The 14,848-nt window shown below is 58.2% G+C and overlaps 1 protein-coding gene across 1 annotated transcript; it reads right to left on the bottom strand.

Annotated features, from left to right (window-relative positions):
• Positions 1-49: 49 nt before the first annotated feature.
• Positions 50-10,562, bottom strand: LOC138101699 (sentrin-specific protease 3-like). The gene is made up of 10 exons (XM_068999478.1): positions 10,544-10,562; positions 10,082-10,339; positions 8,379-8,490; positions 6,979-7,126; positions 4,982-5,029; positions 4,793-4,870; positions 3,871-4,008; positions 3,176-3,259; positions 1,404-1,454; positions 50-424 (listed from the first exon to the last, which is right to left on the bottom strand). The coding sequence occupies exons 1-10, from the start codon at positions 10,560-10,562 to the stop codon at positions 314-316; spliced, it is 1,047 nt and encodes a 348-aa protein (XP_068855579.1). The 3' UTR covers positions 50-313.
• Positions 10,563-14,848: the final 4,286 nt, after the last annotated feature.

The following is a 14,848-nucleotide window of genomic DNA, read 5'->3' as shown; positions in this document are numbered from 1 at the left end:
GATCTCCGTGGGGTTTTTTAGGATTCGTCCGGAATTTTTGGGGGCGGGGTTGTTTTTTTTTTTGGGGGGGGGGATTTTGGGATCCAGCCACTCCCCAAAACTTTGGGGTCTTCCAGGGCCTCTCCAAAAACCCCCCCCCAAAAACAAAACCCCCCAAACCCCGCCCCTTCCCCCACCCCGAAAATCCGTTTCTCTCCGCCGTTCCCGGGCGGATTTTGGCCGTTCCGGGGCGGATTTCCGCGGGGTTTTCGGGTTCTTCGGGGCGGTTTTGGGGCGCTCCGGGGGTTTTTGGGGTGCCGGAGCCGCGGGGGGGTCACAGGGCGAGCTGGCAGTGGCAGAGCTCCTTGTACATCAGGCGGCGCAGGTGGGGCATGTCCTGCTGCGTGAAGCTGAACGGGCGCCCCAGCGCCAGGAACTTGCAGTACTGGGGGAGGAATTCCCAAAAAAATCCCGGATTTGGGATCGGGGAGGAGTCAAAGAACAAAGGGCCCAGCCCGGAGTTTTGGGGTGGGGGGGTGGGGGGGGGAAAAAACGGGGAGAAAGGGTGGAAAATAAACACAAAAAGTCCCAAAAAATGATCACAAATTCCCTCCCAGGATGCCCCAGAAATTCCCAAAAATCCTCCCAAATTCCCTCCCAGAATGCCCCAAAAATCCTCCCAAATTCCCTCCCAGGACGCCCCAAAAATCCTCCCAAATTCCCTCCCAGGACACCCCAAAAATCCCCAAAACTCCTCCCAAATTCCCTCCCAGGACGCCCCAAAAATACCCAAAAATCCACCCAAATTCTCTCTTGAGACGCCCCAAAAATTCCCAAAACTCCTCCCAAATTCCCTCCTGGGACACCCCAAAAATCCCCAAAAATCCTCCCAAATTCTCTCTTAAGACACCCCAAAAATCCCCCCAAAAATCCCCCCCAAACCATCCCAGCATTCTCCCCAAAAAATCACCCAAAACTGCCCCCAAGAAATCCCCAGAATCCCCCCAAAAAAACCCCGAAAATCACAGAGCTCCCCCCAAAAAAATCCCCCCAAAATCCAAAAATCCCCCCAAAACCCTACCCCCAAAAAAACAAAAAAACCCCAAAAATTAAATTCTCAAATCCTCCATGAACTCCCCCAAAAAGCCCCGAAATTCACCCCAAACCCCCCCAAAACCCCCAAAATTCACCCCAAAACCCCCAAAATTCACCCCAAAACCACCCCAAAACCCCCAAAATTCACCCCAAACCCCCCCAAAACCACCCCAAAACCCCCAAAATTCACCCCAAAACCCCCCCAGGATCCTCAAAATCCCCCCCCAAAAAAACCCCAAACCCCCAAAACTCCCCCCAAATCCCCCAAGGACCCCCCAGGACCCCCCAAAAGCCCCAAATTTGCCCCAAAATCGCCTCCCCCCCCCCACCTGCAGCACGAAGGCGCCGCAGTCGCTGTCGTTGTTCTGCCGGGCGACGTTCTGGGGGAAAAACCCCAAATTTGGGGATTTTGGGGGATCCCCAGGGGGGCTGGGGGGAACTTTGGGGGTTTTGGGGGAACTTTGGGGGTTTGGGGAAATTTTGGGGGGTTTTTGGGGTGATTTTTGGGGTTTTTGGGGGTCTGGGGAGGGGGTTTTGGGGGGAACTTTGAGGGTTTTGGGGAAAATTTTGGAGTTTTTGGGGTAATTTTTGGGGTTTTGGGGGGTCTGGGGGGGTTTGGGCGGAACTTAGGGGGTTTTGGGGAAATTTTTGGGGCTTTTTGGGGTGATTTTTGGGGGTTTTGGGGGTCTGGGGGGGTTTTGGGGGGAACTTTGGGGGTTTTGGGGAAATTTTTGGGGGCTTTTGGGGTGATTTTTGGGGGTTTTGGGGGTCTGGGGGGGTTTTGGGGGGAACTTTGAGGGTTTTGGGTGATTTTTTGGGTGATTTTTGGGGTTTTTCCGTGGATGTTTTTTGGGAGATCCCAAAGGCAGATTTTTAGGAGATTTTGCGAGTTTTGGGTGGTTTTAGGGTGATTTTGGGGGGGAATTCCCAGGACAGATTTTTGGGGTGTTTTTGGGATATTTTTAGGGTTTTTTTGGGGGTTCCCAGGGTGGTTTTTGGGGAGGTTTCAGGGATCACGAGAGGGAATTTTGGGGGCTCCCAGGAGGAATTTTCCGGGGGTTTTTGGGGTCTCCCTGAGGAGATTTTGGGGGTTCCCAAAACGAACTTTTTGGGGTTTTTTTGAAGAAGTTTTTAAAAACCACAAGAAGGAATTCAGGGGATCCCAGGGTGGATTTTTGGGGTGATTTTTAGGGGTTTCAGAGGTTTTTTGGGGGATTTCTCTGTGGATATTTTGGGGGTTCCAAGGGTGGATTTTTGGGGTATTTTGGGGTGATTTTAGGGGTTTTGCTGTGGATATTTTGGGGGGATCTTTAAGGCCCACAGGAGGAATTTTTGGCGGGCCCAGAGGGGGATTTTTTGGGGTATTTTTAGGGCACTTTTTGGGGCTCCCAAAGTGAACGTTTTGGGGGTCCCAGGGCGGATTTTGGGGGCATTTTTGGGAGGTTTTAGGGGGAGATTTTTGGGCTTCCCAGGGTGGATATTGGGGCATTTTTGAGGAGAGTTTTTCGAGGATTTCTCTGTGGATACTTTGACAGATCCCGGAATGGATTTTTGGGGAATTTTGGGGCATTTTTAAGACGCTTTCAGGAGGTTTCTTGGGGTGAAGATTTGGGGGTTTTTCAGGAGAAGTTTTAAGGAGCACTGGGAGGATTTTGGGGGATTCCTGGGCGGATTTTTGGGGGTGTTTTTTGATGATTTCTCCGTGGATATTTTGGGAGATCCTACGATGGATTTTTGGGGTATTTTGGGACATTTCTGGGGCATTTTTAAGACGCTTTCAGGACATTTTTGGGGTGAAGTTTTGGCAATTTTTCAGGCGAAGTTTTAAGGAGCACTGGGAGGATTTCGGGGGATCCCCGGGCGGATTTTTGGGGGCGTTTTTTGAGGATTTCTCCGTGGATATTTTGGGAGATCCTACGATGGATTTTTGGGGTATTTTGGGGCATTTCTGGAGCGTTTTTAAGATGTTTTCAGGACATTTTTCGGGTGAAGTTTTGGGAGTTTTTTCGGGAGAAGTTTTAAGGAGCACTGGGAGGATTTCGGGGGATCCCCGGGCGGATTTTCGGGGCGATTCCGGGCGATTTCAGGGCTCCCCCCTCACCATCTTGAAGGCTCCCCGCCAGCCCTCGCGGAAGTCCGGCCGCTCCTTCTTGTCGGCCTCGGCCTGGAGGTAGCGGCAGATGTGCTGGGGGGGCGGGGCCAAAGGGGGCGTGGTCAGCGAGGGGGCGTGGTCAAGCGGCCACACCCACCCGGGGCTCCTCCCCTCCAGCCCCACCCCCAAAAACCTCAAGCCCCGCCCACCACAACATCGATCTGGCCACGCCCACCCAGCCACGAAGCCCCTCCCACCCATTTTGGGGCAATTAAAGCAGATTTGGGTGCTCCGCGTTTGGCCACGCCCCCTGTCATTTATCAGCCCAATCGCAGGAGGCCACGCCCACACTCAGCAGGCCACGCCCCCTCCCATTTAACCCCTTCCCTCCCGCAACGAAAGGACTTTCTTTAGCCCCAAATTTTGCCGATTTCGGACCCAACCGAGCCCCGCCCTTTCCTCATTTTAAACCCCGCGGCCACGCCCACTCCGGGGAGGCCACGCCCGCTTTTTGGGGAGGCCACGCCCGCTTTTTGGGGAGGCCACGCCCGCTTTTTGGGGAGGCCACGCCCACTCCGGGGAGGCCACGCCCGCTTTTTGGGGAGGCCACGCCCGCTTTTTGGGGAGGCCACGCCCGCTTTTTGGGGAGGCCACGCCCGCTTTTTGGGGAGGCCACGCCCGCTTTTTGGGGAGGCCCCGCCCACCTTGGGGCAGCGGCGGTTGAGCGTGCGCTGCGAGTCGAAGTAGGTGATGGTGCGGCGGGCGACGTCCACGGCCACCAGCGACCAGTGCACCTCCAGGTGGATGGGGATCAGCAGCAGCTCCTTGCCGAAAATGTCCACCTGGGCGGGGCGGGGACGCGCCCAGCTGGGAGGGGACACGCCCACCCCGAGCCACGCCCACCCCGAGCCACGCCCACACAACACCCCTCCCCCGAAAAAAATCCCGGTGGGAATTGAGGGGAAATTGGGGAGAAATGAGGGAAAAACGGGGCAGAAATGGAGGAGGGGTTGAGTGGAGGCCACGCCCACTTTGGGGAGGACACGCCCCCTGAGAGGCCACGCCCACTCGGCATTTAAAATAATGGGGAGAAATGAGGGAAATTGGGGCAAAACGAGCGGAAATTGGGGATAAATTGGAGGTAGCGGGGAAGGAGGCCACGCCCACTTTGGGGGCCACGCCCCCTCGCTGAGAACACGCCCCGAGAGGCCACGCCCACCCCAAAAAAGCATTCAGGTCCAAATTGGCCCAAAATCGGCTCCAAAAACCCCAAAATCGAGGACAAAATGGGGATAACGGGAAGAGAGGCCACGCCCACTTTGGGAGGCCACGCCCACTTTGGGCGGCCACACCACGCCCATCGGATCACACCCACATCTGGCCCCGCCCACCTCATTAGCATATCCATGGCCACACCCTCTTTGGGCTAACACCCACTTAAAGGCCCCGCCCCTTTGGCCACGCCCCCTCTTTTTAGCCATAAAGCCCCGCCCACCTCATTAACATCGCACAGGCCACGCCCCCTCCCGAGCCCCAAAAGGCTCCACCCCCTTTGTGACCCCACCCCCTTTGTGGCCCCGCCCCCTTTTGGTGGCCCCGCCCCCTTTTGGTGGCCCCGCCCCTCACGTTCTTGGTCCAGCGCTGGACGCCCTCGTAGCCGCGCGTGCGCAGTTTGTCGTAGAAAAAGGAGTTGAAGAAATGCACCTGGGGGGAGGGGCGGGGCTGGGACCACGCCCACTCACAGGCCACGCCCACTCGCCTGGCCACGCCCACTCGCCTGGCCACGCCCACTCACGGGCCACGCCCCCCGCTCACCTTGTCGGGCACAGCGTCCATCACCAGGTCCCCGTACATGTTCATCACCTGCAACCCCAAAATCCTCCTGGGACACCCCAAAAACACCCGGGGGAGCCCAAAAAACACCCGGGGGAGCCCAAAATCCACCTGGGGACCCCAAAATTCTCCTGGGACACCCCAAAAACACCTGGGGGAGCCCTAAAACATCTGGGGGACCTCAAAATCCACCCGGGAAACCCCAAAAACACCTCAGGGGACCCCAAAAAGCATCTGGGGGACCCCAAAATCCACCTGGGACACACCAAAAGCACCCAGGAGACCCCAAAATCCACCTGGAACACCTCAAAAACATCCTGGGGACCCAGAAATCCTTCTTGGAGACCCCAAAATCCAACTGGGACACCCCAAAAAAACATCCAGAGGAGCCCAAAATCCACCTGGGGCACCCCGAAAACACAGAAAAGACCCCAAAATCCTCCTGGGAGACCCCAAAATCCACCTCGAGACCCCAAGATCTACTTGGGACACCCCAAAAACAGCCTGGGGACCCCAAAATCCACCTGGGAGACCCCAAAATCCTCCTGGGAGGCCCCAAAATCCCCCAAGGACCCCCCCAAACCCCTCTGGGACTCCCAAAACACCCCAAAATCCTCTCAAAACCTCCCCAAATCCCCTTTGAACTCCCCCCAAACCCCACAAAGACCCCGTAAAAAACCCCAGGAGCCCCCAAATCTCTCCAGGAGCAACCAAAATCCCCTAAAATGCTCCAAAATCCCCCGAAATCCCCCGGAATCCCCTGGAACGCTCTGAAATCCCCCCAGATCCCCCGGAATTCCCCGAAATCCCCCAGAATGCTCCAAAACCACCCAAAATCCCCCGAAATCCCCCTAAATCCCCTAGAATGCTCCAAAACCCCCCGAAACCCCCTGGAATCTCCCGAAATCCCCCCCAGAATTCCCTGAAATCCCCCAAAACCCCCCCCCCTCCTCCCCCCCACGGAATTCCCCCCGGGGAAGAGCTGCTGGCTGACCCAAAACCTCCCCGAAACCTCACAAAAAAACCCCTCCAGGAGCCCCCAAACCCCTCCAGGAGCCCCCAAATCCCTCCAGGAGCTCCCAAATCCCTCCAGGAGCCCCCAAACCCCTCCAGGAGCTCCCAAACCCCTCCAGGAGCCCCCAAACCCCTCCAGGAGCCCCCAAACCCCTCCAGGAGCTCCCAAATCCCTCCAGGAGCCCCCAAACCCCTCCAGGAGCCCCCAAATCCCTCCAGGAGCTCCCAAACCCCTCCAGGAGCTCCCAAATCCCTCCAGGAGCCCCCAAATCCCTCCAGGAGCCCCCAAACCCCTCCAGGAGCCCCCAAACCCCTCCAGGAGCCCCCAAATCCCTCCAGGAGCCCCCAAATCCCTCCAGGAGCTCCCAAATCCCTCCAGGAGCCCCCAAACCCCTCCAGGAGCCCCCAAATCCCTCCAGGAGCTCCCAAACCCCTCCAGGAGCCCCCAAACCCCTCCAGGAGCCCCCAAACCCCTCCAGGAGCCCCCAAATCCCTCCAGGAGCCCCCAAATCCCTCCAGGAGCCCCCAAACCCCTCCAGGAGCCCCCAAACCCCTCCAGGAGCCCCCAAATCCCTCCAGGAGCCCCCAAACCCCTCCAGGAGCTCCCAAATCCCTCCAGGAGCCCCCAAACCCCTCCAGGAGCTCCCAAATCCCTCCAGGAGCCCCCAAATCCCTCCAGGAGCCCCCAAACCCCTCCAGGAGCCCCCAAACCCCTCCAGGAGCTCCCAAACCCCTCCAGGAGCCCCCAAATCCCTCCAGGAGCCCCCAAATCCCTCCAGGAGCTCCCAAATCCCTCCAGGAGCCCCCAAACCCCTCCAGGAGCTCCCAAACCCCTCCAGGAGCCCCCAAACCCCTCCAGGAGCTCCCGACACCCCCCCCCCCCGCCCCCGAAACTCCCGAGATCCCCCGGAATTGCCGGAACTGCCCCGAGGCGCCGCGGAAGCCCCGGAATTCCGAGGGCCCACCTGGTCGTTGAGCCAGTTGGGGCCGTAGAGCGTCTGCAGGTCGTCCATGGTGAGCACGTGGCGCTTGTAGCTGACGCGGAAGCCGCGGAGCAGCGCGTTCCCGGGCAGCCGCTGGTAGGACTGCAGCAGCTGCTGCACCGAGCCCCGCCTGCCCGGGACAGCCCCAGCAGTCCCCAAAAATGCCCCGAAAACGGCCCCAAAAAGTCCCCCAAAACCGCCCCGAAACAGCACCAAAACTGCCGCAAAAACTGCCCCCCGAACCGCCCCAAAGCTGCCCCAAAACTGCCCCAAAAAATCCCCAAAGCTGCCCCAAAAACTCCCCGAAACTGCCGCAAAAATGCCCTCAAAAGATCCCCCAAAACTGCACCAAAACTGCCCCAAAAAGATCCCCAAACTCCCCCAAAACTGCCCCAAAAACGTCCCCAAAACTGCCTCAAAAATGCCCCAGAACTCCCCCAAAAAGTCCCCCAAAACTGCCCCAAAAATCCCCCAAAAACTCCCCCAAAACTGCCCCAAAAAGTCCCCGAAACTGCCCCAAAACTGCCCCAAAACTGCCCCAAAAACTCCCCCAAAACTGCCCCAAAAACGTCCCCAAAACTGCCCCAAAACTGCCCCAAAAAGTCCCAAAACTGCCCCAAAACCGCCCCAAAACTGCTCCAAAACTCCCTCAAAACTGCCCCAAAAACGTCCCCAAATCTGCCCCAAAAAATCTGCCCCAAAACTGCCCCCAAAAAATCCCCCAAAACCGCCCCAAAACTCCCCCAAAACTCCCCCAAAATCCTCCCAAAACTGCCCCAAAAAATCCCCCAAAAGTCCCCCAAAACCGCCCAAAAACCCCCCCAAAACTCCCACAGAATTCCCAAAAAAGACACCCCAAAAAAGCCCTGTGGGAATCGGCCGAACCCAAGGAAAAGGCCCCAAATGGGGCCTGAAATGACCCCAAATGACCCCAAATGGGGCCCGAAATGACCCCAAATCGGGGGCTCAGAGCCCCACCCCGAGCGAGGATGGGGTGGGAGGGGATCCGAGAAATCCCTGCGGGGCAGAATTCCCGGAATTCCCAAAAATCCCGCAGAGTTTGGGCAAAATCCCCCTGAGAACCATCGGAATCGGCCGAAACTGACCCAAAATTCAGCCCTCGGCCCCCCCCAAACCTACCCCAAATTCGGGCAGAGTCTCACAGGACGATCCCAAAAAACCCTCGGACCCCAAATTCCCAAAATTCCCCCCAAAAAACCCCAACCCCCCCCAAAAATCCCCCCTCCAAAAATCAATCCCTCTCAAATCCCACCCCCCCCCCCCAAAAGATCCCCCCAGGACCCCCCCTGGAGCCTTTTGGGAGCTCTGGGAATTCCCAAAATTCCCGAAATTCCGCGGGAAGGCCCCGGGAGCCCCCGAACCTCTGGGGGGTGCTGAATTCCTGCTGGAAAATGTCCTCGAGCTTCTCCACGACCTCGTCGGCGCTCACCGGGATCAGGCTCCCGTAGGCCTGCAGGAACTCGTCCAGGATGCCTGCGATTCCCGAATCCCGGCCCCGCTGACGTCATCGGCGCCCAAAATCCGGCCAGAGTCCCCAAAATCCGCCCGGAGTCCCCAAAATCCCCGCGAAAATCGGCTCAACCCCGCCCGAAATCCCCAAAATCCGCCTGGAATTCCCAAAATCCCTGCGAAAATCGGCCCAAACCTGCCCCAAATCCCCAAAATCTGCCCAAAATCCCCACAAAAATCGGCCCAAATCCACCCAGAATCCCCAAAATCCGCCCGAAATCCCCAAAATCCGCCCGAAATCCCCAAAATGCGCCCGAAATCCCCAAAATCCGCCCGAAATCCCCAAAATCCCCACAAAAATCGGCCCAAACCCGCCCGAAATTCCCCTCTGGACCCCAAAATCCGCCCGAATCCACCCAAAATTGGGGGCCCAGACCGGGAGGGGGGAGTGAGGGGAACCCCGAAATTCCCCAACCCCAAAATCCCCACAAAAATCGGCCCAACCCCCCCCGAAATCCCCGTCCGGACACGCCCGGAGCCCCAAAAGCCCCGGAACCAACCCAAAATGGGGCCCTGATGACGTCACAGGCCCCAATCCCCCCCGAATTCGGCTCCTTGATGACATCACGGCCCTAAAGCGCCGCTGCCTGGTGACGTCATCGCCCAAAACTCCTCCCTCTGATGATGTCATCACCCCAAATTCCAATCCCTGATGACGTCATCACCCAAATTCCTATCCCTGATGACGTCATCACCCCGAACCACCCAGAACTGCAATCCTTGATGATGTCATCGCCCAAAACTCCATGCTCTGATGATGTCATCACCCCAAATTCCAATCCCTGATGATGTCATCGCCCCAAACCACCCAGAACTCCATTCCCTGATGACATCATCACCCGAAATTCCATTCCCTGATGATGTCATCACCCCAAATTCCACTCACAGATGACGTCATCCCCAAACCATCCAAAACTCCATCCCTTGATGATGTCACCCCCCAAATTCCAGTCCCCGATGATGTCATCACCCCAAATTCCAGTCCCTGATGACGTCATCACCCAAAACCACCCAGAACTCCATTCCCTGATGACGTCATCACCCCAAATTCCAGTCCCCGACGACGTCATCACCCCCAATTCTGGTCCCCGATGACGTCATCACCCCAAATTCCAGTCCCTGGTGATGTCATCACCCAGAACCGCCCAGAACTGCATTCCCTGATGACGTCATCACCCCAACCCCCATGCCTGATGACGTCATTGACCCAAACCACCCAGGACCCCCGTTCCCCGATGACGTCATCACCCCAAATTCCGGTCCCCGATGACGTCACCACCCAGGACTCCGTTCCCCGATGACGTCATCACCCCAAATTCCGGTCCCCGATGACGTCACCACCCAGAACTCCGTTCCCCGATGACATCATCACCCCAAATTCCGGTCCCCGATGACGTCACCACCCAGAACTCCATTCTCCGATGACGTCATCACCCCAAATTCCGCTGCCCGGCGACGTCACCGCCCCCGAACTCCCCCTCCCCGATGACGTCACGCACCCCCCAGCCGCGCGCCTGATGACATCACCGATGACGTCACCGATGACGTCACTCACTCTGCACGCAGGTCACGTGCTCCTCGCGCAGGGGGGGGCTGGGCTGGGCGGGGGGCGGGGCCCGCGCGGGGGGCGGGGCCGGGTGGGGGGCGGGGCCGGGCGGGGGGCGGGGCCCGGGCTCGGCCCCTCCCCCTCCGATGACGTTGCTGATCAGGATCGGGCCCTCGGCGGGGGGGGGAGGGGCGCAGGGGGGGGAGGGGCAGCCCGGGAGCGGCCCCGCCCCTCCCCCACCCCCGCCCAGCCCGTTGGGGAGGGGCCCTGGGGGGAGAAGGGGGAGGGGCGCTCAGAGAGAGCCCGAAATTCGCCGCTCTCACCCCAAAAGTTCGGCCCAAACCCCCCCCCCCGCCCCAAATTCGGGGCTTGCACCCCCCACCCCCCCAAAAAGGGACTGAGGCCCCTCCCCCATTAATTCGGGGACCCCTCCCCTGAATTTGGGACCCCCCCAATCAATTTCTGACCCACCCGACCCCTCCCCCCCCATCCCGAATTTGGGACCCCTCCCCCAAGGTTGGGACCCTCCCCCAAATCCCAGCCCCCAATTTTGGGACCCTCCCCACGATTTGCGGCCCCTCCCCCAATTTTGGGACCCTCCCCACGATTTGGGGCCCCTCCCCCATTTCTGGGACACTCCCCTGGATTTGGGGCCCCTCCCCCCAATTTTGGGACCCTCCCCAAAACTCCAGGGCCCCTCCCCCCATTTTTCTCCCCAAACTCGGGGTCCGCCCTCCCCCTCCCCCCCCCCAAATTCCCCTCCCCCTCCTCACCTTCATCCCCGCCCAGCCCCTCCCCCACCCCCCCCTCCCCGAACCCCGCCGGGGGGAGGGGCAGGGGCGGGGGGAGGGGCTCGAACAGGGCCGGGGGAGGGGCGGCCCCTCCCCCCCCTCTGCTGCTCCAAGAACCCGGGGGGGGCGGGGCGGGGGTGGGGGAGGGGCGGGAGGCGCGAGGAGGGGGGGGAGGAGGGGGGAGGGGCCTTGCGGGCGCCGCCCCTCCCCCCCCCTGCGGCGGGGGGGGAACCCCCAGAGCCCCCCCCGGGCCAGGAGCAGCCGCAGCACCCGCAGCGCCCGCAGCCGCCGCCGGGGGGCGCCCTTGCGCCGGGGGGGGCCCCCCCCAAAACTTCTGGGGGTGCCCCGAAGCCGGGGGGGGCCCCCAGAGCCGCCCCCCCCCGCCCCCTCGGGAGTTGGTGCGGTCCGGGCCCTCCCCCGGCCCCTCCCCCCCCCCCCAGAACGGGCCGGGAGGGGGGGGAGGGGAGGGGGGCGAGGGGGGGGGAGGGGCGGCCCCGCCCCCGCCCCCCAAATTCGGCGGCGCCTCTTTCATGGCGGCCTGGGGGGAGGGGAGGGGGGAGCGTTAATTTGGGGGGCGCGGGGGGGTCCCGGAATTCCTCAAATTCCAGAGATCCCCCCCCAGAGCGAAGCGAAAAACCCGAAATTCCCGGAAATTCCCCCCGAAATTCCCGCCAAACCCCCCCCCCCCCCGCCCAGAATTCCCACGGGAACCCCACAGTTCCGGGAAAGCCCCCCCGAAATTCCCGTTCTTCCCATTGAACCCACCCCAAAATTCCCATTGAACCCACCCCAAAATTCCCATTATAACCCCAAAATTCCCGTTAAACCCCCGAATTCCCATTTAACCCACCAAAATTCCGACCAAAACCCCAAAACTCCCATTTAAACCCCAAAAATTCCCATTAAACTCCTAAGTTCCCATTAGACCCGCCCAAAACTCTCATTAAAAACCCCAAAAATTCCCATTAAGCCCCCAAATTCCTATTAAATTCCCTAGAATTCCCATTAAACTCCCCAAAATTCCCATTAAAGCCCCAAAAATTCCCACTAAAACCCCTAAAATTCCCATTAAAGCCCCCCAAATTTCCATTAAAGCCCCTAAAGTTCCCATTAAACCCCCAAATTCCCATTTAACCCACCAAAATTCCCACTGAACCCCAAAAATTCCCATTAGAACCCCAAAAATCCCCATTAAACCCCCAAATTCCTATTAAACTCCCCAAAATTCCCATTAAAGCCCCAAAAATTCCCATTAAAACCCTCCAAATTCCCATTAAACCCTCCCAATTTTCCATTAAAGCCCCAAATTTCCATTAAAACCCCTAAAATTCCCATTAAATCCCCGAATTCCCATTTAACCCACCAAAATTCCCATTGAACCCCCAAAAATTCCCAATAAATCCCCAAAAATTCCCATTAAAACCCCCCAACTCCCATTATACCTCTCCAAAATTCCCACTAAACCCCCAGAAAGTCCCATTAAAACCCCAAAACTCCCATTAAACCCCCAAAGGTTCCCTTGGCCCCCAAAATCGCCGCAAATCCCCCCCAAATTCCCATTTCCCCCCGCAGAAACTCCCACTAAATCCCAAAATTCCCCTTCTCCCAAAACACCCCCCCCCCTTTAAAACCCCCAAATCCCCGCCAGGCCCCCCCAAATTCCCGGAAACCCCCAAAATCCGCGTTTCCGCCCCAAATTCCCTTTGAACCCACGAGGCCCCAAACAAATCCCCCCAAATTCCCTTTTCTCCCCAAATTCCCATTCCCGCCCCCGCCCCCCGCCCCACCCCCCCATTCCCCTCCCCCCGCCCTCCCAAGCCCCTCCCCCCACCCCGGGTGGGTCCGGGGCCTTCCCAGAGGGGGATTTTGGGAAGAATTTGGGGCTTTTTTTGGGAATTTTTGGGATCCGCGCTCACCCCCGGGCGGCCTCGCTCGGGTCCCTCCCCGCCGGCGCCGGCCGATGACGTCATCGAATCGCGCCGCGGGGCGGGACCGCGTTTGACCAATCGCCGACGGCGCTTTGTGACACGCCCCCTTTAGGCCCCGCCCCCGGTAAAACCCCGCCCCTTTCCGCGGCCCTGCCTCTCTGCGCCTGCGCTGTCGCCATGGAGACGGCGGGGCCGCGGAGCATGATGGGATCGGTCCTCATTAAAGCGCCGAAATTCTCGGGATTTCTCCCGATTTACGGCGCCAAAACTCCCGGGATTTGTCCCGGCCTAAAGCGCCGAAGGTTCTGGGATTGATCCGCGTTCACAGCGTGGGAAATCCGGGGATTTATCCGCGTGTTAGAGCGGAAAAACCTCGGGATTTATCCCCTTTAAGGCGCGGGGGATTGTGGGATATATGGCGGAAACGCGCGAAGGATCACGGGATTTATTCCCCATTTTAGCGCAAAGGATTGTGGGATTTATCCCCCATTTTGTGCCGCAAAGGACTGTGGGATTTATCTCCCCGAAACGCGCGGAGGATCACGGGATTTATCCCCCATTTTGTTGCGCAAAGGACTGTGGGATTTATCCCCCCAAGCGCGCGGAGGATCACGGGATTTATCCCCCATTTTGTGCCGCAAAGGACTGTGGGATTTATTCCCCCAAGCGCGCAGAGGATCACGGGATTTATCCCCCATTTTATAGCGCAAAGGATTGTGGGATTTATCCCTCCATTTTGGCGCAAAGGACTGTGGGATTTATCCCCCCCAAATGCGCGGGGGATCACGGGATTTATCCCCCATTTTTAGCCGCAAAGAACTATGGGATTTATCCGCCATTTTGTGCCGCAAAGGACTGTGGGATTTATCCCCCCCATAACGCGCGGAGGATCACGGGATTTATCCCCCATTTTAGCGCAAAGGACTGTGGGATTTATTCCCCAAACGAGCAGAGGATCACGGGATTTGTCCTCCATTTTGTGCCGCAAAGGATTGTGGGATTTATTCCCCCAAGCGCGCGGAGGATCACGGGATTTATCCCCCCATTTTAGCGCAAAGGATTGTGGGATTTATCCCCCCAAACGCGCGGAGGATCACGGGATTTATCCCCCATTTTATAGCGCAAAGGACTGTGGGATTTATCTCTCCAAACGCGCGGAGGATCACGGGATTTATCCCCCATTTTCTTGCGCAAAGGATTGTGGGATTTATCCCCCCAAACGCGGAGGATCACGGGATTTATCCCCCATTTTATAGCGCAAAGGACTGTGGGATTTATCCCCCAAACGCGGAGGATCACGGGATTTATCCCCCCTTTGGAGCGCAAAGGACTGTGGGATTTATCCCCCCAAACGCGCAGAGGATCACGGGATTTATCCCCCCTTTGGTGCGCAAAGGACTGTGGGATTTATCCCCCCAAAACGCGCGGAGGATCACGGGATTTATCCCCCATTTTGTGGCGCAAAGGATTGTGGGATTTATCCCTCCATTTTAACGCAAAGGACTGTGGGATTTATCCCCCCGAACGCGCGGAGGATCACGGGATTTATCCCCCATTTTGTGCCGCAAAGGAATGTGGGATTTATCTCCCCAAAACGCGCAGAGGATCACGGGATTTATTCCCCATTTTATAGCGCAAAGGACTGTGGGATTTATCCCCCCAAACGCGGAGGATCACGGGATTTATCCCCCCATTTTATAGCGCAAAGGACTGTGGGATTTATCCGCCATAACGCGCGGAGGATCACGGGATTTATCCCCCATTTTGTGGCGCAAAGGATTGTGGGATTTATCCCCCTCAAACGCGCGGAGGATCACGGGATTTATCCCCCATTTTATAGCGCAAAGGATTGTGGGATTTATCCCTCCATTTTAACGCAAAGGACTGTGGGATTTATCCCCCCGAACGCGCGGAGGATCACGGGATTTATCCCCCATTTTGTGGCGCAAAGGATTGTGGGATTTATCCCTCCATTTTAACGCAAAGGACTGTGGGATTTATCCCCCCGAACGCGCGGAGGATCATGGGATTTATCCCCCATTTTGTGCCGCAAAGGA

Source organism: Aphelocoma coerulescens, unplaced genomic scaffold (assembly GCF_041296385.1).
Source record: "Aphelocoma coerulescens isolate FSJ_1873_10779 unplaced genomic scaffold, UR_Acoe_1.0 HiC_scaffold_417, whole genome shotgun sequence".
NCBI classification, from domain to species: domain Eukaryota; kingdom Metazoa; phylum Chordata; class Aves; order Passeriformes; family Corvidae; genus Aphelocoma; species Aphelocoma coerulescens.
The sequence above is the reverse complement of the archived record's forward strand: the minus strand, read 5'-3'. Positions and strand labels throughout refer to the sequence as shown.